This window comes from Raphanus sativus, chromosome 5 (assembly GCF_000801105.2).
Source record: "Raphanus sativus cultivar WK10039 chromosome 5, ASM80110v3, whole genome shotgun sequence".
Lineage (NCBI taxonomy): Eukaryota > Viridiplantae > Streptophyta > Magnoliopsida > Brassicales > Brassicaceae > Raphanus > Raphanus sativus.
The window spans coordinates 28,658,266-28,684,513 of NC_079515.1; the positions used below are offsets into that span (position 1 = coordinate 28,658,266).

A 26,248-nucleotide genomic window follows, 5' to 3' on the forward strand; every position below is an offset into this window, starting at 1 on the left:
CAGTGGAGAAGTGGTTTTCTAAAAGATTTCCTATTGTTGTTCCCTAATTCTACGTACCGTAACGATGAGACCTCTAATATCACCACTTCTGAGCTTGCGAAGATTGCAAAGGATATGGGATACACAGCTCTCTTCCAACTTGATCCCTTGGAAGAAGATCTTGGCTGCATTCTCCGTGTCGTAAGCCTGGCCAAGGGGGCTTCTGCTAAACTCTGGTGTTCTAATCGAGAGTATGATTTAAATTCTGCCAGGACTCGCCTGCCTGTCAATACATCTTTGTCAGAATGCATGGGGAGAATGATTCAATCATTCTTTATTAACAAGGTTCGCGAGGATCTCGATTTTACATGCTTGGGAAATGACTGTGACTTCTTTTACTTAATTGGTGGAAGAGTCGGGACTCAGGGAGTTGAAGCTTGGCCTCGATTCCTGTTCAAGGTGGATGCCGTACAGATGGGAACCTTTGAGACCATGAGCGGGAAATACGAACGCGTTTCTATGCCTCAGTATATTGGTGTGGAATCTAGAAGATAATTCAGCTTTTCTCCGGCTTTCCCTTTCACTAGTGGAGTGATCAATGTTCCATCATAGGGCCTATAACAAACTTTTGTGTCTGTTGAATAACTTAATTTGTATTATGCTCAAAACTTTAATTATTTAATTTGTGCTTTTTTCTTGAAAAAAAAAATATAACTTTCAGTTTTTACATGTATGCTATGCTATAAACATGTTAGAATTTATACTCTTTTAACTTTATGGTACATCTCTTGTAACTGTCGAGATGTGAGATCTTTCCTGCTTCCTCAACAATTCCAACTAACTTTTTCCATATGTAGACCACGTTCCAATCAATCACACCTAACGACAATGTGCGATCGAGAAAGTCAAACGAAATGATATGTGATGTTGATCGACAACCAGAAAACTTTAAAGTTTGTATAGTTGAAGAGATTAGTTTTGAGAGCAAAATCAAAGGGTCCCAACTCCTTCAAAACGTTTGTATAGTTGAAGAGATTAGTTTTGAGAGCAAAATCAAAGGGTCCCAACTCCTTCAAAACCGAAAAGATTAAGTTAAATATTTTGCATCGCTCTGTTTCTTGACTTCTAAAGGAAAGACAAGATGGAAATGAGTTAACTATTCCACATGCTCGTTGAACTAATCCGTATGAGTTCAGACTGGAACAACTTTTCATTGGAGAACTGATTCCTTGATGTAAATACCACAGAGAGAACTCAAAATTTTAACAAAACAAAATAATGATCGACAGGAGACATGAGTGAAGAACAAACTATAATATACAATATATGAACGAGTAGATTGATGAGAAATCAAAATTTCAATGGGAATTTTGATTGCTGTAGCTTTCCATCGCGAGCAAAAGTATGTGATTTTTCATGCTGTTTGTGGTCAACTTTATTATTACACCCGAAGGTACATTTTTTTTAAAAATGAAAAGAAACAACCGAATCTTAATCGTGACGATCAGGCAATTGCATAAAAACATAGGAGCAGACGAAGTGGGTTCGTTATCGTTATCTTCCCCTCCCAAAAAAAAGAGAGATGGCCATACCTGTTACTGTCACGTGTCAACGCGATATCGCTTGTTCATTCGATTTTTTTTCAACGGTAGCGTCTTTATCTTCCTCGAAAGATGCAACACATAAAATAAGTTCTTTATCTTTTTAAATGTTTTGTAGAAAAAAGATGCGCAGAAATTATAATATCTTCTAAAACATCTGGTTAAAAAGGTCCTCTGGTGGGCATAGAAGCTTAGATAACATAGAGAGTGAGTGAGTGTCAGAGAGAGAGAGAAACAGAGATGGATCACGAAGCAGATGCGTACCGTACGGATTTGATGACGATCACGAGATTCGTGCTGAATGAGCAATCAAAGTACCCAGAGTCTCGCGGGGATTTCACGATTTTGCTCAGCAACATCGTTTTGGGTTGCAAATTCGTCTGCAGTGCCGTCAACAAGGTAAACATTTTGCGATTTGGGTAAAAGCTTTTCGTTCTGTTTTGATGATGATGTTCTGGAATCCTTTTTTTAGCTTTTGGCCCATTGAGTCAAAATCATAACCCTTTTTTTGGTGTGCAGGCTGGTTTGGCCAAGCTTATTGGACTTGCCGGGGAGACAAATATCCAGGCAAGTTTATGTCTTTTGTCCTGTCTAAAGCTCTTTTTTTTTTTCTAATTTACCAGTTTTGTCTGTGTGTAATAGGGTGAAGAGCAAAAGAAACTGGATGTGCTGTCTAACGATGTTTTTATCAAAGCTTTGGTTAGCAGTGGCAGAACTGTAAGTTTAAAACCATAATTTTTTCTATAAACTTGACAAGGGGTGGTCAGACATGTTTGATGATTTGTAACTGAAACCTTGTGGGCAGTCTGTTCTTGTCTCGGAAGAAGATGAGGAAGCTACGTTTGTGGAATCATCCAAGCGTGGAAAGTAAGCTTTCAATTCAGTTTATGGATGAAAAATGTTGTAGTAGTGATAGTAATTAAACACAGTCGTCCTGTTCCCATATATGTTAATAGGTACTGTGTTGTTTTTGATCCACTTGATGGATCCTCAAACATTGACTGTGGTGTCTCCATTGGAACAGTATGTTTCTCTCTCCCCTGAGGCCTCCAGAGAGTAGTATCTGATGTGAAAGTTTGTCATTTTTTCTTTCATTTGGCTTTCGTGTGTAGATCTTTGGAATTTACACGATGAACCACAGTGATGAGCCAAGTACCGAGGATGTTTTGAAACCTGGGAATGAAATGGTTGCAGCGGGTTACTGTATGTACGGAAGCTCCTGCATGGTACTGAAAAAAATGAAAATTCACAAAAAAAAAATATATCAGTAGCTACCAGTCTGATTAGTTTATTAAATTGATGTGATTTGGTTTGTTTTAGCTTGTGTTGAGCACTGGAACAGGTGTCCACGGATTTACCCTGGACCCATCTCTAGGAGAGTTCATATTAACTCACCCAGACATTAAGGTAACCGGGAACCAATTAAACCTAATCTTTCCTCTCTCTCAAGATTCATTACTTCTTCTTCTTGTGCACAGATTCCAAATAAGGGAAACATCTACTCAGTGAATGAAGGCAATGCTCAGAACTGGGATGGTCCAACCACAAAGTATGTAGAGAGATGCAAGTATCCCAAAGACGGTTCTCCCGCAAAATCTCTGAGATACGTCGGAAGGTAACCTTTTCTGTTTCAAAGCTAAGATATAGATAAATATTTGATGCTTAATTTCATTGTCTTTTACCAGTATGGTAGCCGATGTTCATCGCACGCTGCTATATGGAGGAATCTTCTTGTACCCGGCTGACAAGAAAAGCCCCAATGGGAAATTGCGGTAGCTTAGGATGATAATAGCTTTGAGTTCAAATATATATAACCAATGGTTTGCTTTTGATTTGATAAATTGCAAAACTTTGTGCTGTCTGTGTTTTGGTGCGTATGTGAAACAGTGTCCTGTATGAAGTCTTCCCAATGGCGTTCTTGATGGAGCAAGCTGGAGGTCAGGCCTTCACTGGCAAGAAAAGGGTATAATTATCCTCTTACCTTTTATTGTTTTGTTGATTTCAGTTAACGGCGGGGTGGTCCGAGGTTTTAATATGAAAATGCGTGATGCAGGCACTGGACCTTGTCCCGGAGAAGATCCATGAGCGTTCTCCGATATTTCTTGGTAGCTACGATGATGTAGAGGAGATTAAGGCTCTGTATGCTGCGGAGGAGAAGAACTAAGCTTTCCATTGTAATATCGTATTTCTATACCTTCTTCTGTTGAGACAAACCATTTGACTCGACTCGTGTATGCCAAGAAGACTGGTTGAAAAAAATAAAATAAAAAATATATATAACTTCTTTCGATAAATATTTTATTTGTCTTCAGCTTGCAACATATATTGAGTGGAGGCCTATCTCTATGGTTTATAACTTAGCATGATGTTTAATTGATGTGTGTGTGTGATGGCTAATGGTGTGTTGTGTTTTGGTGGGTGTGGACTGTGGACTGTGGTATGAAGACTATTGTTCATGGAATTGTTTCTCTGATGTTGTACTTTGGTCACTGATCAAAGTATGCCTTCGAAGAACTGTTTGCCTTCAGCTTGCAACATATATTGTTGGGGAGTGGAGGCCTATCTCTATGGTTTATAACTTAACTAGTGGTTTTCCCGCATGATGTTTAATTGATGTGTGTGTGATGGCTAATGGTGTGTTGTGTTTTGGTGGGTGTGGACTGTGGTGTAAAGACTATTGTTCATGTAATTGTTTCTCTGATGTTGTATTTTGGTCACTGTTTGGCACAATAGGTTGTTTGATTGCGATTTAGGTTTGACTTGGCAGACGACGTGGAGGGTTAATGTGTTGTAAGGACTTTTTTTATGAGATATGACTTCTATTGGATATTGGAAATCTTCCTGATTGATGTATGTTTTTAAAATCTGTATGGGTGGTGGTTCGTTAACCATTTTATGGTTTTTGGTTAAATGAAAGCTACTTGCCCATATAACAAGAGTTGTGTTTTAGATGTTGTCCTTCCTCTTTCTTGAATAGATTGTCAGGACGTGTTAAAAAAGGGGACAGATGGTTAGGACCTTACTTTCAGTGTAAATGTGATATTGATGTAGCGAAAGCTTGTAAGGATATAATTAGATCCGTTTATTCCAAGAATACACGAATTTAGGGTTTGTGAATACTCTTCACAGTGCTTAATTAAAAGCTCTTAGGGTTTGTGAATACTCTTCACAGTGGTTTATAAAAACCTCTTTAGGGTTTGAGAATACTCTTTTCAGTGGTTTATCAAAACCTCTTCTGGAAAAATTCTTCTATTAAATTATCAAAAACTGAAATACAACCATAGAGACTAAAAGACTATATATAAGAAAGCCATAAAAGCCTAAAACATTAAGATAATTATCTAAAAACTTAATTAAATAAATATTAATATATTTGGAAATATTCCAAATATTTATCTGCATCATTTGATCATAGTCTTCGAATCCAGAACGTTTTCCAAGAAAAACTCTTCCTCGAATCTTCAATAGCTTGTATTGCACGATTTTTGCACGAATCCGATTGTAACTTGAATCTTCAAAACTCCGTTTTTTCACAAAATTTGCACATAACAGATAATTAAGATTCTGCCCAAAATCTTCATCAATACAACTTCACCCTATTTTTGCACGAAAATCGTTCTGCACAGACCTTACACAGATCTCGTCCCGTCCGAATTTTGCACAAACTTCATCTTTATAGACAGAGTCGACAACACATATATCTTCTTCGATAAAGCTCTCCTCGTCTTCATCATCATCCAATTGCACATCTTGAGCTCGTGCTGTTTATCTTTTCTTTAATGCCTCATCGAACTTATTTAATGCCGTGCAGAAATCTTGTTCTAACTTCTTATTAATCTTGTTGAGATCTTGTTGAAACTTGTCGATATCTTGTTTAAACTTTTCCAAGATCTCAACTAGTTGTTGTTGTTGTAGATACATCTGCGATCAAGATAATAGAACCGTTTGGCTCTGATACCAACTGATGTAGCGGAAGCTTGTATGGATAGAACTAGATCCGTTTATTCCAAAAATACACGAATCTAGGGTTTGTGAATACTCTTCACAGTGCTTAATTAAAAGCTCTTAGGGTTTGTGAATACTTTTCACAGTGGTTTATAAAAACTTCTTTAGGGTTTGAGAATACTCTTCTCAGTGGTTTATCAAAACCTCTTAAAACTTTTTTTATTAAATCACCAAAAACTGAATACAACCATAGACTAAAAGGCTATATATAAGAAAGCCATAAAATCCTAAAACACTAAGATAATTATCTAAAAACTTAATTAATAAATATTAATATATTTGGAAATATTCCAAATATTTATCTGCATCAGATATACCCTATTTTATGTTTTTTCTGTGAAATGAAAGGTACTTGCCATATAATAAGAGTTGTGTTGCGGATGTTGTTAGGGATGGTAATCAAGGACCTAGATCACGGGTCTGGTCCATAAAGACTTGCTGCGAGGTGGGATTGGGTCTCAGTTTGATAAGCCCGCAAAATTGCGGACCTCGCGGGACGGGCTCAAAGCAGGATGAGTTCAAAGCGGGATAGGCTCAAAGCGGGACGGGCCGAAAGCGGGATGGGTTAAACCGCGGAGAGCGGGACGGGCCTGAGAGAGAGAGAGAGATTGGGCTCAAAGCGGAACTAGATTTTATCTGTCGGTTGCGCGAAATTATTTATATTTATACTTTATATTTTAAAACTAAAATTTTATGATTTGATAATATTTTATAAATTTAGGTTTACATTCAGATTGTTTTTTTTTTTAATTTTTGGTTTGGTTCCGATTCAGTTACGGATTTTGATTTTCAGTCCAAAAAAGAAAATAATAACAAAAGTTCTAAAGAGAACCAAACGTGAGGAAGAGATCTTTGTATGTTAGAGACGCTGTGAAGTAATAATATTCTTAATATTTTAATCTTCTTAATCTATATTTAGGTGTGCTAGTCTGGTGTTTTCGGTTTTTTTTTCTTATTTGTGGAAATTTCAAATTCTAAAAGTTATAGGATAACTGTTTCAGTTTAGTTTGATTTGTAAGAGTAAAATAATTTTAGATTGATATTTTCTTTGTATAATTTTTTATTATGATAAATTTTGTTTGTTTACACTGCAGTGAAGATGAGACGATGAAAGAAATTTTGGTTTATTAAAAGATAAAATTTTAAAAAGTGCATGTTTAAGTAAAAGAAACATAGTAGTGATTATAATTCTGTTCACCAAAATAATAAAAAAAAATACGTAAGCCACTTCCATTGTTTTTGTTTAGAATATTTTTAATTTGAAAGTTTATTATGGAAGTTTATAGTTTAAAGTGGAAGTCATGACCGCTTTAAAGGTTTTTAGTGGGGTTTTCTCGAAAATAATTGGTATAACATATCAAGATATTATTAGATTAATATTAAAATACATCATTATAGGTTATATAAAAAAATTATTTTTATATTCAGTCACAACATATTCAAAAAGTCCAAATTTAAAATATGTAACAGTAAATTCAAATAAAACTCTCCATTAATAGATTAGACACTATATCAGTTGTGGATTGGCTCAACCGCGTGTTCATATAGTTTAGAATTGTTAAAAAGAGAATGATGTAATTAAGAAATAGGCTTTTTGTTAGATAGTACTCCCTCCGTTTCAATTTATTTGTCGTTCTAGATTTCGGCACACAGATTAATAAAACATTTAATTTTATATATTTACTAGATAAAAACATCATTACCAATACACCTAATTAGATTTCAACCAATAGAAAAATAGATTAGATTAAAAAGTCAATAAATTTTGCATTGAAATCATAAAACGACACTTATTTTGAAACGAAAATTTTGCTCCAAAACGACATATAATTCGAAACGGAGGGAGTACTTGTTTAAATATTATTCTATGGGCCTTTTAATGGTATACCCATGAATCTGATGTTATTATGGATAATACATTGTCATTTGCGATAGGATAATCACTATCGTAAATGTGGGGAATCCTATGTATCTGTGACTCATAATATTTTCGAATGTCCCAATCTTACAAGCATGAACTTTATTGGCCACACTTTCCAATCCATACATTTTTAGGTCTCGAGTGTTTACACCAATATGGATTACTAGTATTAAAGATCTTGAAATGGATATAAATCCTTATATGTGGATAATCTAGTGTCTTTCAAAAACTCGGAACAATAAATTTTCAGAATATCTATTGTGACACAACCACCAGATATTATTGTTTTACAAACCATGTGCTTACAAAATATATGTTTGGTGGATAGCTCTTGTACTTCTACATCACACTTTAGTTGTGGATGATTTTGAAAAGACATATCCAAACATATCTGACTTATGAGTACAAGAAACCAAAAAAAAAAAAACAAAGTTTTCTTTGCATTTGGAGCTCGAAACACTTGTATGGACAATGAAAATATGTTATGTCCTTCTACCTACTAGATCTTTAGATCTGACTGCAAATATTTAATTGCCACGATAGAGATTGTCATGCTTTGCCAAATTTCTCAATAGTGGAAGGATATAAATGGCAGCAAAGAAAATTTCACATCTTCAATATTTTCTATGTTCTTCAAGGACATAACAAAATTATTGACTCTTTAAATAGAACTAATCTTTCTATATGAAATTTTATTTTGTTGGTTATTATATTTATGTCTTGTTTTCCAGACCATTTAAATAACAAATGATTTTTTGATATAAAAATATATTTTAGAGAAAATTAATACTTCATTCGATTTATATTGATGAATGTTTTGAGAAAAAAAAATTGTTTCACAAAAATAAATATTTTAAATTTTCAATGCATATGCAATAAGTTGAAAAAAAATTGGTAAATTCAAAAAAATTTGATTAAAACTATTGGTACAAATTATAGAAAGTTGTTTTTACGCATAATCAAGATATTTATTGTGGGTTGAACTTAAAAAAATCAAGATATTTATTGCTGCTATACACTAATCATTTTTTTTATTTGTGAAATGTATAAATAAATCTAACATTGTAGGGAATATGTATCTTATTATAATGTTGTCTATCAGCAAGTTGGAAGAATCTTTTAGTTTGTTTAATTAAAAAAAATATCATTGGTTGACAGGAAAAGAAAATCTTAAATAAAATGTCACGAGTGAAGCACAAGAGGGGCAGCAACGGAAGGGCACAAAATGAAATTTGCTTTTACCATTTTCCTTTGCTTCCTATAAATTAACGAGGCCGCGTCTCTCTCGGTCTCGTTCTCTGTCCCACCGCTTCTCCACCAATCACTTCCTTCTCTCTCTCTCAGATCTGCATCTACCAGAGATTCTCCTCCTTTTCCTTTTCTGCATCTTTTAAAAGCACCATGGTTGGACCTCTGGAATCTGATCAAACAATCTTCGACATGTCTGGAAAAATCGAAATACTGTCCGATGATTTCGATCCGACCGCTGTAGTCACCGAACCGTTACCATCCCCGGTAACAAACGGAGGAGGAGGAGAAAGAGAAATGGTTATGGGGAGGAATGTGCACACGACGTGTCTCGCCGTGACAGAACCGGAGTCAAACGACGAGTTCACGGGAGACAAGGAAGCTTACATGGCTAGCGTTCTCGCTCGTTACCGCAAAACTTTGGTTGAACGAACCAAATATCATCTAGGTAATATATATTATATTCAATCATATAACGGTATCCTTCCTAGGCGGGCTCTATCTAATGAATCTGGTTTGGAAAATGATGTGGTGTAGGTTATCCATATAACTTGGATTTCGACTACGGTGCGCTTGGGCAGTTACAGCATTTCTCAATTAACAACCTGGGAGATCCGTTTATCGAAAGCAACTATGGAGTGCACTCTAGGCCTTTCGAGGTTGGCGTCTTGGATTGGTTTGCTCGTCTCTGGGAGATTGAGAGAGATGACTATTGGGGTTACATCACCAACTGTGGTACTGAAGGAAACCTTCACGGCATCTTAGTTGGGTACGTTTTGTTTTGTTTTCTTTTGTTTGTTTGTTTGTGTGTTCGGTTCTTGATTTTTTTTTTCTTTTTCAGGAGAGAGATGTTACCTGATGGGATTCTGTATGCTTCGACCGAATCTCATTACTCTGTGTTTAAAGCTGCTCGTATGTATCGAATGGAATGCGAGAAGGTTGATACGCTTATCTCTGGGGAGATTGACTGTGATGATCTCAGACGAAAGCTGTTGGCTAACAAAGATAAACCCGCCATTCTTAATGTTAACATAGGTCTGTGTTTTGTTTCTCTTTTGTTTTTTATTTGGTTTCTCAGTTTGTGTGTGTGTTTTGCTGATGGAGTTATTTCTTGCAGGTACAACGGTTAAAGGAGCCGTTGATGATCTCGACCTTGTTATCAAAACTCTTGAAGAGTGTGGGTTCTCACATGACAGGTTCTATATTCACTGCGATGGCGCTCTCTTTGGACTTATGATGCCTTTTGTCAAACGTGTAAGTGTACCAGCCAGTCTTCCATTTTGATAATAAACCTTAACTCTGCTCTGACTGAATCTTTTTTTTTTTAATATCTAGGCACCAAAAGTCACGTTCAATAAACCGATAGGGAGTGTGAGTGTGTCGGGCCACAAATTCGTCGGGTGTCCAATGCCTTGTGGTGTTCAGATAACAAGAATGAAACACATCAAAGTCCTATCCAGCAACGTTGAGTACCTGGCGTCAAGGGATGCGACAATCATGGGAAGCAGAAACGGACATGCTCCTCTGTTCCTTTGGTACACTCTTAACCGCAAAGGCTACAAAGGATTCCAGAAAGAAGTTCAGAAGTGCCTGAGAAACGCCCATTACCTTAAAGACAGACTCCGTGAATCTGGGATCAGCGCCATGCTCAACGAGCTTAGCAGCACCGTTGTCTTTGAAAGGCCCAAGGATGAAGAGTTCGTTAGGAGGTGGCAGCTTGCTTGCCAAGGCGATATAGCTCATGTGGTGGTGATGCCGAGCGTTACAATCGAGAAGCTCGATCATTTTGTGAAAGACCTGGTCGAACACAGATCGATCTGGTGTAAGGACGGATCTCAAACACCATGCCTTGCAAAGGATGTAGGTGCCAACAACTGCGTCTGTCCAGCTCACAAGTGACCTTGCAGTTTTTTCAACCATATGTTTGCTATTTCTTTGTTTCTTGTTTAAATTTCTATCCGTTGCAGTCATGAATTTTTCGTAAAATTTTCCAGTTTCGCTTCAGTTATTAATAAAAGTCTATGATTTAAAAACCATTGTGTGATGTGATCTATATGCATTTTAGATATTTGGTGCTAAACTTTTGTGTAAATATGTTTGTAATAAAGAAATCTGGATAAATATTACAGTAGTTACTACTCTTAAAATATGAAGACCGTGATATTGACATGAACACACCTCCATAGACATACAATCAAACTACTTAACACAAACCATAAAACACACATAGATACATACATCCAATATAGCATCCCCCAAATGAGTAACAAAGCTTTAAGATATGGGAACTTAGCCTCTCTTGGTGAAATCCATAAAGCTCGATGGCTGCCCATTTGTGCTCATCTGCTGGTTCTTGTTGTTGTTCCCCACCAGCTGAGATGAAAATTGCGCGCGGTTGTTGTTGAATGAATTTCCGTTCCCTTGAGGAATTTCTCCAGCGGCTATCTTGAGTCGGTTCAGTTCTCCCCGCAGCGCTTCATTCAAAGCTGCAAGTTACCACACCGAACAATATTATTGTCTGAATCAAAATCATTGGTTTATATTATATGTTTTTTTCAGTGAAAACTGGCTCTCACCATCCCTAAGTTCAGCTTGTTGTTCTAATGCTTGCAACCGCATTTTGAGGTGTTTGTTTTCAGTGGTCAGGTCTGATGTTCCTCTCTGCACAATATACACAAAGAGCACATGTTAGAATATGGATACATAAGTGCGCAAACAACACGAAATATGCTCTCCAAACAAGAAATCATTTTATACAAAATATCACTAAAGCAACTGTTTTTCATTACATTGATGACTTATAAGACTCCAAATACAACTGAGATCGGCATCAGATACATACGGCCAAAAACAATGATTAAAAGAAAATGAAGTAATAACCTGCAACATAGTGACTTGAGCAGAGAGTGTAGTAGCTTCGTTCTGAAGTGTCTGAACTTTCCTCTCCAGCTCACCAGTATACTTAATCTTCCTCTCTTTTGACCTAGCCGCCGATTGTCTATTCGCTAGAATCCTATATCAACAGACTTATGAAACAAAGTATACCAAAAAAAAACCCTAATTTCTGAGGAAACTAACTAACCGTTTAGCTCGTTTGGGATCAAGCAACGCAAGCTCGGCGAGTCTGTCACTAGCCATACCCATGTTCTTCTTAGCACCGGCGGCTAGAATCGAGTCCATGTTAAAGGAGCCGGAGCTCGTAGCTCCGTCCATAGAATTACTCCGATGATGGTGACCACCTTTTCTCCCTCCGGAGCGGGCCAATTGAGTATCCTCAGCGACGAGATCGTCGAAGAAATTGGATTCGGAATCGACTGAGAAGCTCCGGACGTGACGGCCGGGAGGGAGAGGAATGGGCGGCGGAGGAGCACCGTTGGATGAGGTTTCCTCCGGAGGAGAATCGACGGACATCGGTTGCGGCTGAGGTGTTGGTGGAGCGTTGAGGAAATCGAGGGAAGAGAAATCGACATCGGAAGGATCGAAGATGAGGAGATCGTCGATTGATTCGCCGGCGGAGAAGAAAGTGTCGGAGCGAGCTCGACGGTGGTGAGAGATTCGCTGACGTGGAGCTTCTGGCATGCGTTCGATTTCGCTTAGAATCGATGATGACTGGTTTGGTCTTTGGGAAGGCTCCATCGATTTAGGCGGCGAGGTTTGGGGTTGGGGTTACTCCTGTTTCACTTGTGTTTATTATACCTACCCAAGTAGAAGAAAGTCTTCAAGACAAAATGACGGACACGAGTGAGTTTTGTCAATATGGGCAAGTGATTTGGTCTTGACTATATTCTCCAAACTTACCAAGATTAAAAGATTTACTTCTCTTTTTTTTTGGGGTCAAACAATTAAAAGATTTACTTCTAACTGCATTATTATAAGTTGCACAAAGAGATCTGTTTGACATAATTTTTTTAATAATAAATTGATTTTTTAATTTATTTAAATAATTATTTATATTTATAAAATCAAACTATAATAGTCGTTTCTTGTTAATAAAAATTCCTTTGATCATTTTCTTCTTTACATATTTTTGTAGTCAAAAAATCTATTTTACTATCTTTTATGAAAATCGCCTATTTATTTTTACTCGACTGAGATAAATTTGTAAAAGTTAGGGTGTGATTGGTTAGTAATATAGTTTTAAAACTTTTGATTTATAAATTACTAGGGTAAACCCGCCCTACGGGCGGGCAGACGATTAAAAAAATAATAATGCAAATAGTTTTAAATGTCTAATTTATTTTTAATTAAAAATAATACTTAAGTTCATAATTTTTACAACATTTTTAACTGTTCATTTTAGGAACTATACTTGTCTAACTATTATAAATTGTAAAAATAATATTATTTTTCCTTTCATTATAAACTAAAAATATCTTAAGATAGATAGATAAATAATATGAAACTATCGTTACTCTTTATACATGTACATGTATATACATGTTTCTTTAGAAAGGGTACATATAAAATGTCTAATTAAAAACCCAAGTACTCTAGATATCACATTTGCATTGCTCCATAAGTAAATGGATAAGGTTCTATTGATTAAAAAACAGTATTTTATACCAATCCAGACCCAGCCGTAGATTCCTGTAAACCCTCACAACAAATGAAGTGTATTCCAACATCTGTAGCATAGAAATGTGTTTATGAAATGAATCATGTACCTTATTTATCAAATCCTTCTTCTGCTCTCTCATTTCAGTAATCTTAGTCTAGTCCACCACTACCCCAACGGTCATTATCTCCTTCTTTCGTTTACCAATATCAAAAATTTGGACCCGTTCCAATTTTTTATGAAGTCTACATACTTGAATCCAAATCCTTTATGCACTGAAACCACACAACATATACATTTACAGCGCTCTTGTTCCTACTGTTCAAGTATCAATAACATAATTAGAAGTTGTTTATTCACCCAAGAGAATCTTAAGTTAGATCCAAGTTCTTATAAGTATGATTTGAAACTGTTTCGTGGGAACCCCACAATCAGACTCTAGCCAAACTCTAAAGAGCTCACAAACTGTAAACCTCGACAACTTACATATGCATTATCATGGTCAATCACGGACCGTCTTCCGGTGAAGAATTTCTAATTTTTATTTAAACCTTCTGTGTTTTTGCGTTCTGTAATATCATAAATGTCAATCCATTTTTCAGCGACAGAGTGAATATAATTTTTTTCTTTAAAAACGACAGAGTGAATATGTTTGTATATTTGTTTGTGGCGTGGATATTTGTTTAAACTGCTGGTGTTAATTTTTAAATATTATTTTGTCAGGTTATTCACCTGATATCAAATTACAACGGGAAGAGACGAAATTAAACCTCTTTATTAGCCTCGTGGCCGATGCTCTCGCCACTGAATGAGAAGACTTTTTTTATTTTTGAATGAGAAGACTTGGGTTCTTGGTTTAACAAAAAGAGAGTCACTGAAGAAACTTGTAGAACTCAAAGATGAGTTCATTGATGGAGTCAAAGAGGAGCTCATGAATGGTCAGCAGAACAAAGCTGAGTAGGATAAAATGGTATATTGATGAAAAGCCGGGTTGAAAACCTGGTTGGAAATTTCTGTTTTCATGTACAACAATTCAGGCATCCAAAACCACTTTAATGCACTTATAGACTGTTTTTTTCATTCATAGGATGGTTTTTTTCCTTCAAATTGGTTACGAAGTCTGTCTCTTTGCTTCACCTGATTTTTGTTGGAGATGAGTCAATATCAGCTAATAATTAATTGAAGAGTTTTAACTCCTAAGTTCAGTAGTAAGTATAGTTTTAAGAAAGAAAAAACACTCATACCTCTTGCTGAAATAATTTCATATCGACCAAGGGCGGCTTAAAAACTAATGTGTATTCATTGGTTCTAGATATAAGTGAGATGGTGAGGCCGCAGAGAAAAGAGACGGTTCTGGTTGGCTCTCTTCATGGGAGCTTTGTTATAACCAAAAACAAAAAAGAAAACAACCATATAATTCAGCTCTGTTTTTCAATGACAAAGACTTTTGCATAGAAGCACTATTAAGGTCAAAAAGGTGGTTAAAATTTTTGTATACTACTAACCTCTTCTATCTACATCATAAACTTGAAGTACTGATATCTCAATGGTGATGAAGTTGTGGCCGCTATTGGACACAGAAGGGCTACTATGTTGTTTTAACGAAGTAGTTTCCATCTCTTTTGATAGTTCTACAGAATATCAAAGACACCATTGGTCAACAAACAAAGGGTTAATGTTTCTCGAAACGGAAAAAAACAAAAACTACCTGCCAATGTGTCAGACTTCATGAAATACTCTGAAGCAGATCTAAAAAGCAGAGTCGGATCCTGGTCCCATATTCTTCGTGGGCTCCTAAGGGAAGACAAATACCCAGGAAGCAACTATACAATCTTTCTTTCAGCGTTGCATCGGAATCTCCAGTCTCAGTCAGATTATGTTTCTTCTTGACGACAAACCTCTCTTGAGATATTGAAGTCATCGCTCAAGAAAGAAATAATCTTTAGTTGTTGACAAACTCCTTCATTTCTTCCCCAAAAATATTACGGTTTCTCCTCGACAACGGATGAGCACCACCCCAATTTCAAGTCGAAAAAACCTTGGAGTTAGCTTAAACATTAAGAGAGATGAGTATTTAGATTCGAATATGAGTGAGATGAGTAGCAACGATCGATTCGCAGAAGAAAGATACTAACCAATTTATATCCGACTTCGCCGACGGAACAACGCGATTGAAAATCTCGTCATGGGTTTACGAACTAATGTGATTAAAGACGTAGAAACACAACGCCTTCCGTTACAGAAACGGATCGTCACAGCTCCACCAGATCGAAGTAAAACGAAGAACACAATTGTGTTGATGAACACGGATTAGGATTTCGCGTATAGTTAGGTGGTCACTGCGCCTCAAAACAGAGCGCGACACCAATCTCAAGCGAAGCCCGAACGAAACCAAAAAAACGAACGCTGCGTTTCATTAAAGATGACACGTGTCAGATGCTGAACGACTTAATTAGTGACATGGCATCCTACGTGTCAGCAGGAGAGAAACATCCTTACTTTATAATAATAGATTGTGATGTATTCTAAAGAATTTTGCACACAAATACCAAATTACATGAAAGAATATATAGATAACGAAGATAAAAATACCAAAGACTATGAAAATAAGTTGTAGAAAACGTTTCCTGACATGTGGCCCTTAAGTTTAGAATATTTGGCTGTGGCTTGTAGGCAATATTTAATCTGCCTTGTAGAGGGACCGGTCTGGAGATAAACGTTATGATTTATATTTTATGTTCCTCATAGATTCAATTAAAGCTTGATGCAGGAGGAAGTTTTAGTTTGTGGCTAATTGGTTAATCTGAACTGCTAAATACATAGACGAACGGATTGTGTACTTCTAGGGGAGACATATATGGTGATTTAATTTTGGGAATGCGATCATGGCGAGGTTGAACTCTAGAGGGAGCAACAATTCTACGTGTTGTATCTCGTCAACCCAAAAATATCCGACTTCACGAAGCTCTGAAGTTTACGGCCTAAAGTCTTAGAAATGATTTTAATAAAATTAAAGTACTTCAACAAAAAATTCAACTGTAAAAGAAAAATATCCAGATTACGCTGGTTTGTAAAAACAAAAGCACAACTGCTGTAATCCAAATTTCCAATAACACTCAGAAAAACCTACGACAACTGCGTATGCATTCTATGTTGACAGCACTTAATCTACATTAATGCAGCACTTAGTCGTTACTGGTCATCTTATGTTTCCAACCTTCCTCGGAATCTGTTGTTTCCTCACCGTCGCTAGCAACTCCATCAGTCAGAGGAGACTGTGCTGATGGGTCCACCGGGTTTTCTGCAAGTATGGGATCATTGGCACCTGCCTGCACTCGGACATGAAGAAAGTATATAATTTTGAACAGGTTTTATAAAATAAGCAAGGTAAACATACCCTACAGGGAGAAAAAAAACGCTACTAACTTCCAACCAATTTTGGGTTTATGTTGGCGGCAACCTAAACTTTAGGCTCAACACACAATAACTCTAACTTCTGCTGGAGATGGACACTAACACATATGGTTGGCCTCTTCAGGTGTGGGTAATGATTATTAAGAAACCATGGATAGTAACCAATTAAATAAACGACACCAAAACTAATGGAAAACAGTATGAATTCAAAATGTCTATATAGATGTAATGGCCGGTTAAACTGGGTTGTGTTTATATTATAGAATGCAATGGCCGGATTGTTTACTCCAACACATTGGTTTACAATTTTGAGTAAGAAATTAATTTCACCAGTCGGTTTGCGTGGAGAATTGGCTATTAATGATTGTTTATTAAGAGTCAAAATGGCATAGTCTTATGTTCGGTACTTAAAATTAAGGAACAATAATAAACAAACTCAATTTCTATTGGTCGTAAAAGTTTAATGATTTCATTTAGACCAATACCCAAAAGACAAAAATATCTTTCAATCTAGTGGTATTATTTGTAAATGTATTGACGGAGTAAAAAATTATTCAAATAATGTTACTTTTTAAATAAGAGAGATTCACCAAAGACAGAGCAAAAATTGGTTATAATTCCCTTTTGTGAAAATTTGATGTAAACCTTGTTGCTTTTAGTTTTCTGTAATAGCAAAATATTGGTTTTTTGAAACAATACTTACTTTTTTTTTGATGAAACAAACCATACCAATTTTCTAAGTAGTTAAACTTTTACTTCAAAAAAAAAAATACAATCGTAAGCCAACTTTTACTTTCTCGAAACTCCATCTCAGTAGAGGTAAGCCTGAAGCCTTGAAATATGTTGTCAGTAAACACTCAAAAATGGCTCATAGGAAACTAATATATGTATTGTCTCTGAATAGCATGTACTTGCCTATACCAAATCTTCTGCTGTTACCATTCTTTGGACAGTAAGAGCTCCAAAACTATCTGCAAAGATGTAATAAGTAGCATTGATCGTAAACGAAAATTGTGCTCAATCTCTAGATTGAAATTAAGTACATACTGACATGTTTACCACTCTTTCCCCTAATGGTTACATTGATTGCACCGATCAGCTCATCCAACTCTTAAGGAATTAGTTTAACATCATTGTCTGAAAGTTCCATATATCAGAGGAAAAAAATCCACCCATGATAGAACCTGAAGCAATTATAACAATCCAAGGATATATACACTGCGATCAATCAAAATCAATCAACATAAAAATAGCATAATCAATCTAAGAATAAGTAACAACTGACTGAACTTACAGTAAACTCTCGTCAATAAAAGTAGGGGTTATCATTCTTCATGCAATCTGAGACATCAAACCAATTCAATCATGAGTTATATGGATGGATACAACCAAAAATGATCTAGGTAACCCTAAAATCGATAATAATATCATCACATCAATCAAATCAGAATTGAACTGATCCCCAAACAAAAATATAGCCAGATCCTATCTGGAACAACGAAAACTCAAGAGAAAACAAAATAAATTGATAATCAAAATCACAATCAAGAATGTACAAAGGCTAAGAATCACTGAACCGTATCAATAGAGGAGCGTCTGACAGTCTAAAATTCTGATTACGCCTAGTAACGTCAAAGCCGCTCAAGGAGTACTTAGAACCAGCCACCAAGAGTCGTCTCTGGTGGCAAGACGGTTGAAAATTTGGCTGACATGAGTGTTGCCTGAAAACGATTAAAAACAAAGAAAAACATAAAACAACAGGATTCAAAACCATAGCACAAAGAGGAAAAATATAATATTAAAGCATAATTCTGATAACTATGAATCTAAACACAGCTGTGTTAAAAAAAAAAAAAAGATGAACATGACTTTAAAGAACAAAAACACCTTAGCATCCAGAGATCGCCATCGCAGTTGACGTTCCAGGCTTCCCAAAACCTGAGCAGCCTCATCTCCGCAGGGGATGGTAGATGGTTTATGATGGGATCTTTATCCTAACAGTTTAGACATTATACTAAGAAAAAAGTTTCGACTGTAGTAGGATCTGTGAGGATGATGTTTATGAGAAGAACCTTTTTATAGATGAAGTTTCACCGACTGAAAGGAATATAAGAAGCATTGAAGGAAGAATGTGGGGTGACGTGGGTCCAAGGAGTAGAGAACGCTATTAATGGAACCAATTAATCAAGTAACGTAACAGAGGAGTTGAATCAGAAACGAAACGACATGAAGGAGACCGACACAGTGATTATACACGAAAATTTGACACAGACAACACTGCAAAACCTCCATGGTAACCTGAAGATTCGGAGCTCGAGGAACATGGAACCCTAGAATCTACAGTCACCACCACCGAAGGAGAAGGCTAATGCCAAAGCCGTAGCTTTATTTGGTGCAGTAGAGTCCAACTAATCTGATTCTTAGCCCATAAAGCAACAGAACACTATAGCCCGTTAACAGCATAAACAAAAAAAAAAGAGAACCAAAATTCTCGTCCGAGCCCATTAACATTTCAGACTAAACGAAACAAAACAAATGTAAACGTGGCGTGTTCTCCTCCCCCTAATTAATGACGTGGCAGCACAAGGAAAGAGAGAACATTACTTTATATATAAAGATGTTGTAGATGTTTTGCGGTTTTAATTTGTTTTGCTATAGAAATATTTTCAAATACATTAAAACATTTAATAAAAACTGTAAGAAGTTTATTACTAGAGTTATAACATATTTCATTTTCTAACATTTCTGCAAGAGGTCCTCCTCTGCTTTGGGTCTCTTGCATCAAAAGCTCTTCTTATCTGAGACACTCTCAGCTCGAATTTGTTTTCTTCTTGGACTGATAGATCGAGTGCGAACAGGAAGGTGTAATGTGACTCGCTGCCAATAACCCATATTGGCCATTTGAGATTCTGGCCGACTTTGCAGAAATTGAGAGACTCAAACAAGGTCAGGAAGTCCACCTCCACATTCTTAGATACGCCTTTGAGAAACATGCCGCCTTCAAGATACATCCTTCCATCAAACGCATTAGGAACCGCTTCACCACCACACAGCAGGTTTACAATTTACTAATCAAAAAGAAAGTAAGAAATCAAGTTACAGATCAGACGGGTTTCTAAAATGTGTTCTTTCTATTACCTGGGAGGCATGCCCAAATGGTGCAGTGACTAGGGGGAGGTTTGGATCATCCCTGTCAGTCTGAACAGTATCCTGTTCATGAGAAAAAAACTATTCGTTTACCGCAACAACACTAGGTAGTCAATTGTCATGGACACTTGTAGTAGACCCATAAGGAACTAGATGGATCCTTAGAACAATTGAAATTAATAATCTGTATGCAAACCAGAGAAACTACTCTATGCCCAAACTGCAGATTTATCATTCCACTGGATTAGCGAACCCTATTGAAACGTCAATTCAGTCGCATAATCTATTAACATATATTGCCTCCATGCACACATTATCAACAAAGAAAAGAGTAATAAGGATCAAGGTTACGTCAATACCAGTCCACAAGAAAGCAAAGTGGAAACTAGAAATAACAAAGCACCGATGCGACTTTGGAAAGCACTTATTGTGATTGTAGCTTATTAAGGGCACTAGATTGAGTTATGAATGTCTCAAATTTTAAGATCTTCTGCAAAACAGAAGCAAACTCAAAGAGGAGCCCACCAGCCCATTACCCACAACAATAAAATTAGGGACGGAGGAACGTAAATAGTGAAGCAAAAAAAAACATATGCTTGCCACCATTTATGCTCGCTACTACAGCGCGGTCATTGTTTCCACACATAAATAGAATCTCACACCACCTTCATGCTGCACTAATCCTATCTAATTTCCGTATTAGGGCTAAACCTAATAAAAAAGTCGTTAAAATATTACTTAAATGACATATAAATCTGAGGATAAAAGATATTTCATTTACTGAGAATCGAAGATGGACATTTCCATTGAAGAAAAACTGTTACAATATGACACAAACAAACTATATATGGTCCACAAGTATATCAATATACCTAGGAGAAGACAACAATCATTTTATAATTTTTTTAATTATTTATGTGCTTTTGATAAAAAAAGAAATTTAATTTAAAAACTAACTAAAGTTTTACTGGAAAGGAAATAAAAATGATTGTTATTTATGGTGATGATGTATAAATTTTAGTTCATTAAAATTATCTACATAATTCAATTTTGTGAAAATATGATATTAGATGATTTTTTTTTCTTTTCAATCACTTGATCAAAACCTGTTGACGATAAAATATTATTATATTTTTAAAAGAATGTCTAAATTATATATTTTCAATTTTTTGGTTAAGATACGTGTATACATATATATATATATATACACATATAAAAATTTGTAAAATTTCTACCTTTTTATTTATATTGTTTCAGGAAAATATTTAAAATAATAAAAGTTAATTTTTATATAAAAAATCTATATTTTTACTTTTTTTTTTAAATTCCTTTTTATGATTTATGTGATTTTGTAAAAAGGAAGAGATAAATTAAAAAGTTAACTAAACTTTATTAGGAAAAAATAAAAAAATAATTGAATATAATATTTTAGTTTTAAAGATACCTAAGTAATTAACCGTCGTGAGAATTAACGTGAATGCCAAACATATGAAAGTAACTTCTCAAATAATATTAAAGTGATTTAGAAAAAAATCAAATCCATCCCGTTGGATTAAAAATATAATTCGGATCAAATCCCAACCCTATTCTTTTATCGTGATTGAACATCTATAAAAATTAATCATGAATTCGAATTGGTTAACTTCTCTCATATCGAGCTTTATGATTAAACTAGTAAAACAAAGAAAATATCTGATTTTAAGTAAGAAGATCGATAAAAGCAATATAAAATCAAGGCTCAGATTAACAAAGTAGAAAGAAGTAGGTGGAAATGTAATTGGGATACAACTCTGTTCCTTGTGAAAAATTAAGTGGGATTGGAAAACACTACTATGTTCATTGTAGAACAACTTGGTAATGCTGTTGTTTAATGCAGTTTGTATTGCAGAAAGAAGAGAATGAATCCAAACCAATGCAACCAATGTGGATGTTGTAAGCTCAAGAAGAAGAGCTTGTATGAGAGTGAAATGAGGTCGAGCGTTACACATAAGGATCTATGTGTAACATATTGTGGCGAATCGGTTTGAAGAATGATGACGTGGCGTTTGTTCATTAAAGTCTATTACTTCAGGAGGAAGTAAAGAAAGATTTGGGCTTATCACGATATTTGGAAAAGATATTGTGAAAGGGTATTTAACCTAGTTGCTAAGGGTAGAATTAGGTTAAGGTTTTTAACGGAGAAAAGCTTGAGCAAGAGGTTTGTTCTTGTCAAGTATTGAGCGATCAAGTGACTTGTGAAGTGTAGCTTGATTGCGTAGAAGTTGAGATTAGAAATTGGTCCGTCTCTAGTCGTGTGTGACCGAGAGTAATTCGGATCAAACAGATCTAGGGAGATTGTTTGAAAGATTTCTAATATACAAGAAAGAGTTCTTGAATTGTCGTGTAAGTTCCTTTACCTCGTTACCGTTGAACTTTCATTTGGTATCAGAGCGGGAAACCTCTGTGGTATCATATACTACTCACAGGTTGAGATCCTGCAGAGTTCATGGACACGATGAAGGAACTAGCTACGCTGCAGAAGCCAATCATTCTTGATGGTGGAAACTTTGGTCACTGGAAAGCCAGAATGCGACACATAATCAGAGGGATCGACGAGGATGCATGGACTGCTGTTGAAGAAGGATGGACAGCACCAACTGTCTTAATGGATGACAACACACTGGGTCCAAAGTCTAAAGATAAGTGGACCGACTCAGAGAAGGCAGCCTCAAAGTTCAACTCGAAAGCACTCACTCTGATTTTCTCAGCCGTGGACTTAGATCAATTCAAGATCATTCAAGGCTGTGATTCCGCAAAAGAGGCGTGGGACACACTAATCAATCACTTCGAAGGAAATACTAGTGTTCGGAGAACCAGAATTGATCATCTTGCTTCAAGATTTGAGAATCTTCGAATGGGAGATGATGAACCCATTGATGGATTCATATCCAAGATCAGTGAACTGGCAAACGAGTCTTCTGTTCTAGGGAAGAAATACGATGAAAAAGACCTTGTGAAGAAACTACTTCGATGCTTGCCTCCTAGGTTTGAGGCTTACAAGGCAGTTCTGAATATTGCTGTTGATACTGATGAGATGAAATTTGATCAGCTTGCTGGAATTCTAAAAGTGCATGATCTTGAAAAGACAGATCGTTTATCCAATACTCCAAAAAGCATTGCATTTGCTGCTGAATCAAAAGAGATTGACAGAGTCTCAAAGATTGAGGAAAACTTGGGCTTAATGGCGAGAAACTTTAATAAGTTTGTCAAGAGAATGGAGAAAGGAGGAAATCGATCCAACAGCCGGTTTCAGAGGAATGTATCAGATCATAGTCAGCGACAGGACTCATCAAGGAACTCCAAAAAGAAGGAACTGCAGTGTCACGAGTGTGAGGGTTACGGACACTTTCGCAATGAATGTCCACTTACCAAACGGAAAGAACTGAAGTGCATTGACTGTAAAGGCTTTGGGCACACTCGAGCTGAATGCCCTAATAATCTCAAGAAAGAAAAGTCAATGATGTGCTTCAGTGATACGGATTCAGAGAGCGAGAGTGATGAAGAAGAACTGCACTTGAACTTTATGGCTTTACTCGGAGAAGACAAGGACCAGAAACAAGAAAATGATAGTAGGACGCTCATCGAAGATGACAATGATGATCTCAATCATGACCTGGAAACCGAGTACAAAGAACTGTTCAATCAGTTTGCAGAATTGAGTCTTGAGAACCTGCAGCTCCTCAAAGACAAAGCAATGTTAAAAGCTCAAGTCAATATACTTGAGTTGGAAAAACCAGCTGAGACAGGTCCGTCAGTACTGAATGAATCTGATCAGGAACTCTTATCGATCAAAAGAGCTATGATAGAACAAGAGAGAGTTCAGAAGCTGTTTGAGATGAAGGTCAGTCACCTGAGTGAACTACTTGAAAAAGAAGTGGATAAAAGCAAGCTGCTTGAGAGTCAACTCACTGAGAATCACAAGAAGATAAGGATGTTGACTACAGGAACCTCAACACTGGACCATCTCTTAACCATTGGACAATGTCCGAGCTCAAATTGGGGACTTGGATTTCGAGGTTCAACTTCAATACAAGGTGAAATTGCAGGGAAGACTACCTTTGTCAAAGAACTTTCTAAAGAGGAAACTGTGAAAGCAACTGAGAAAGTCCTAAATACAAGTAAGTCTGCTGAGAATAAACGAGCTCCAGTAATTGCAAGGCGTGGCAATGGATGTCATTTTTGTGGCAAGCGTGGTCATAAAGTCAGGTACTGTTACTTTCGTCTACAACAGTATCAACGAGCCTGGAGGATGAACTTGTGTTTTGTGGAACCATCTTCCTACGGATCAGTATGGATAGCTAAAAGGGATTTGTATCCAAACTACAAGGAGCGGGTATCAGCTGTGTTACACATCAATGCTGATGTCTCACCTACAAAGGCAGAAGTTGAACTCAACTGCAACTATGTCAGTGTGCAACCAGTGATTAACTGTGTGAGTAATGTTGCTTACACAGGTGCAGAGGGCAGTAGTCAAATAGACTCTCCATGGTACTTTGACAGTGGATGCTCTAAGCATATGACTGGTACTCAGGAATATCTTGACAAAGTTCAGTTCCTCAAAGGAGGGAAAGTTACTTTCGGAGATGGTGGACAAGGAAAAATTCGTGGAGTCGGCAGGACAGAACGAGCAGATCTTCCTAGTCTCATCAATGTGTACTACGTCGAGGGTCTCAAAGCAAATCTCATCAGTGTGAGCCAACTCTGTGATGAAGGATTGGAAGTGATTTTTAATAAAATTGAATGTCGAGCAGTTGATGAAAAGGGAAAGATTGTTCTTCAGGGAGTTCGATCTGGTAATAATTGCTATATGTGGAAGCCATTAGATACGTGTTTGTCTGCAGTTGAGTCAAAGTTGGATCTGTGGCACAGGAAACTTGGTCATATGAACACGAATGGACTAAGTAGATTAGTCAATGCTGAAGTTGTTAGAGGAGTTCCTGAACTGGAGAAGCAAACCGATACAGTATGTGGAGGATGTTGTCAAGGCAAGCAAGTGAAGGTCCAACACAAGCAGATATCAGAGATCAGATCAAAGAAAGTGCTTGAACTTGTTCACATGGATCTGATGGGACCAATCACACCGAATAGCATTGCGGGAAGAAGATATATCTTTGTCCTGGTAGATGACTTCTCTAGATACACATGGGTGGATTTCCTGAAAAACAAGTATGATGCTTTAGACAGTTTTCGTATACTAGCTCTCCAACTTAAACAAGAAAAGGGTGGGATCATTCAGATAAAGAGTGATCATGGAGGTGAATTTCAGAATGAAGAATTTGATAGATTCTGTCAAAGTCAGGGAATACGACATCAGTATGCAGCTCCTAGAACACCTCAACAGAATGGTATAGTGGAAAGAAAGAATCGAACCCTTCAGGAGATGGCTAGAGCAATGTTGTGCGGCAACAGTGTACCATCTGGTTTCTGGGCGGAAGCAATCGAGACAGCATGTTACGTGATCAATCGAGTGTATGTGAAACCCAAAACCAAAACCACACCATACGAGCTGTTCAAAGGAAAAACTCCCAATCTGAGTCATATGCATGTCTTCGGATGTCTGTGCTATATCCTGAATGATAAGGATCACTTAGGGAAGTTCGATGCAAAGAGCGACGTGGGAATGTTTGTTGGATACTCTACACATAGCTCGGCATATAGAATCTTTAATTCACGCACGAAGTTCATTGGAGACAGTGTGAATGTCGTCTTTGATGACAGCATTGGTTTCTATCAGGCCAGAGTCACACAAACAATTGAATGTGAGACACCGAAAGTCACTGCTCCGACTCCTGAAGATGTGAAGGATGAGTCAGAAGATGAGAGTGAACAAGACAATGTTCTAGTGAAACTTGATAATGCAAAAGTACACAGAAATCATTCACCAGATGACGTCATCGGTGGTGTATTTGGTGAGAGAGTCACTCGTAAGAAGCAAATTGACTTCAAAGAGATGGTCAAATTGGCAAGCTTTATTGTGAAGATGAACACTGTAGAGTGTTTTGTCTCCTTGATCGAACCTAAGAATCTGCAAGAAGCACTGGAAGATGAATTCTGGACAGACTCAATGCATCAAGAACTTGAGCAGTTTGAAAGGTTAGATGTTTGGGCGCTGGTACCTAGACCCGACAATGTGAACGTCATTGGGACTAAATGGATCCACAAGAACAAGACAGATGAGGAAGGTAATGTCACCCGGAACAAGTCTAGGTTGGTTGGACAAGGATATACACAGATAGAGGGTGTAGACTTTGATGAGACCTTTGCTCCAGTGGCTAGACTGGAATCTATCAGACTTCTCTTCGGGATGGCCTGCAATCTTCGGATAAAGTTGTATCAAAT

General features: G+C 36.8%; 3 protein-coding genes and 1 long non-coding RNA gene across 6 annotated transcripts; 2 read left to right on the plus strand and 2 right to left on the minus strand.

Annotated features, from left to right (window-relative positions):
* Positions 1 to 1,681: 1,681 nt before the first annotated feature.
* LOC108856572 (fructose-1,6-bisphosphatase, cytosolic) lies at positions 1,682 to 3,874 on the plus strand. The gene is made up of 11 exons (XM_018630408.2): positions 1,682 to 1,979; positions 2,100 to 2,147; positions 2,223 to 2,297; positions 2,386 to 2,447; positions 2,537 to 2,603; positions 2,693 to 2,806; positions 2,901 to 2,987; positions 3,059 to 3,195; positions 3,266 to 3,352; positions 3,468 to 3,543; positions 3,634 to 3,874. The coding sequence occupies exons 1-11, from the start codon at positions 1,821 to 1,823 to the stop codon at positions 3,742 to 3,744; spliced, it is 1,023 nt and encodes a 340-aa protein (XP_018485910.1). The 5' UTR covers positions 1,682 to 1,820; the 3' UTR covers positions 3,745 to 3,874.
* A 4,883-nt stretch (positions 3,875 to 8,757) lies between these two features.
* LOC108862477 (serine decarboxylase) lies at positions 8,758 to 10,790 on the plus strand. Its single transcript, XM_018636615.2, has 5 exons — positions 8,758 to 9,202; positions 9,292 to 9,523; positions 9,596 to 9,789; positions 9,872 to 10,008; positions 10,090 to 10,790. The coding sequence occupies exons 1-5, from the start codon at positions 8,908 to 8,910 to the stop codon at positions 10,651 to 10,653; spliced, it is 1,422 nt and encodes a 473-aa protein (XP_018492117.1). The 5' UTR covers positions 8,758 to 8,907; the 3' UTR covers positions 10,654 to 10,790.
* A 45-nt stretch (positions 10,791 to 10,835) lies between these two features.
* Positions 10,836 to 12,500, minus strand: LOC108862478 (transcription factor VIP1). The gene is made up of 4 exons (XM_018636617.2): positions 11,837 to 12,500; positions 11,635 to 11,767; positions 11,331 to 11,415; positions 10,836 to 11,240 (listed from the first exon to the last, which is right to left on the minus strand). Exons 1-4 carry the CDS (start codon positions 12,388 to 12,390, stop codon positions 11,044 to 11,046), a joined length of 969 nt encoding a protein of 322 aa, XP_018492119.1. The 5' UTR covers positions 12,391 to 12,500; the 3' UTR covers positions 10,836 to 11,043.
* A 4,817-nt stretch (positions 12,501 to 17,317) lies between these two features.
* LOC108859969 (uncharacterized) lies at positions 17,318 to 19,120 on the minus strand. Of its 3 annotated transcripts, XR_001950560.2 has the most exons (6): positions 18,796 to 19,120; positions 18,611 to 18,717; positions 18,301 to 18,444; positions 18,018 to 18,064; positions 17,775 to 17,907; positions 17,318 to 17,694 (listed from the first exon to the last, which is right to left on the minus strand). It is a non-coding gene; the product is annotated as an uncharacterized LOC108859969 (long non-coding RNA). The 3 variants fall into 3 exon arrangements; XR_001950559.2 differs by having other exon boundaries at positions 17,783 to 17,907; positions 18,301 to 18,717; positions 18,796 to 19,118; XR_001950558.2 differs by having other exon boundaries at positions 18,301 to 18,717; positions 18,796 to 19,118.
* Positions 19,121 to 26,248: the final 7,128 nt, after the last annotated feature.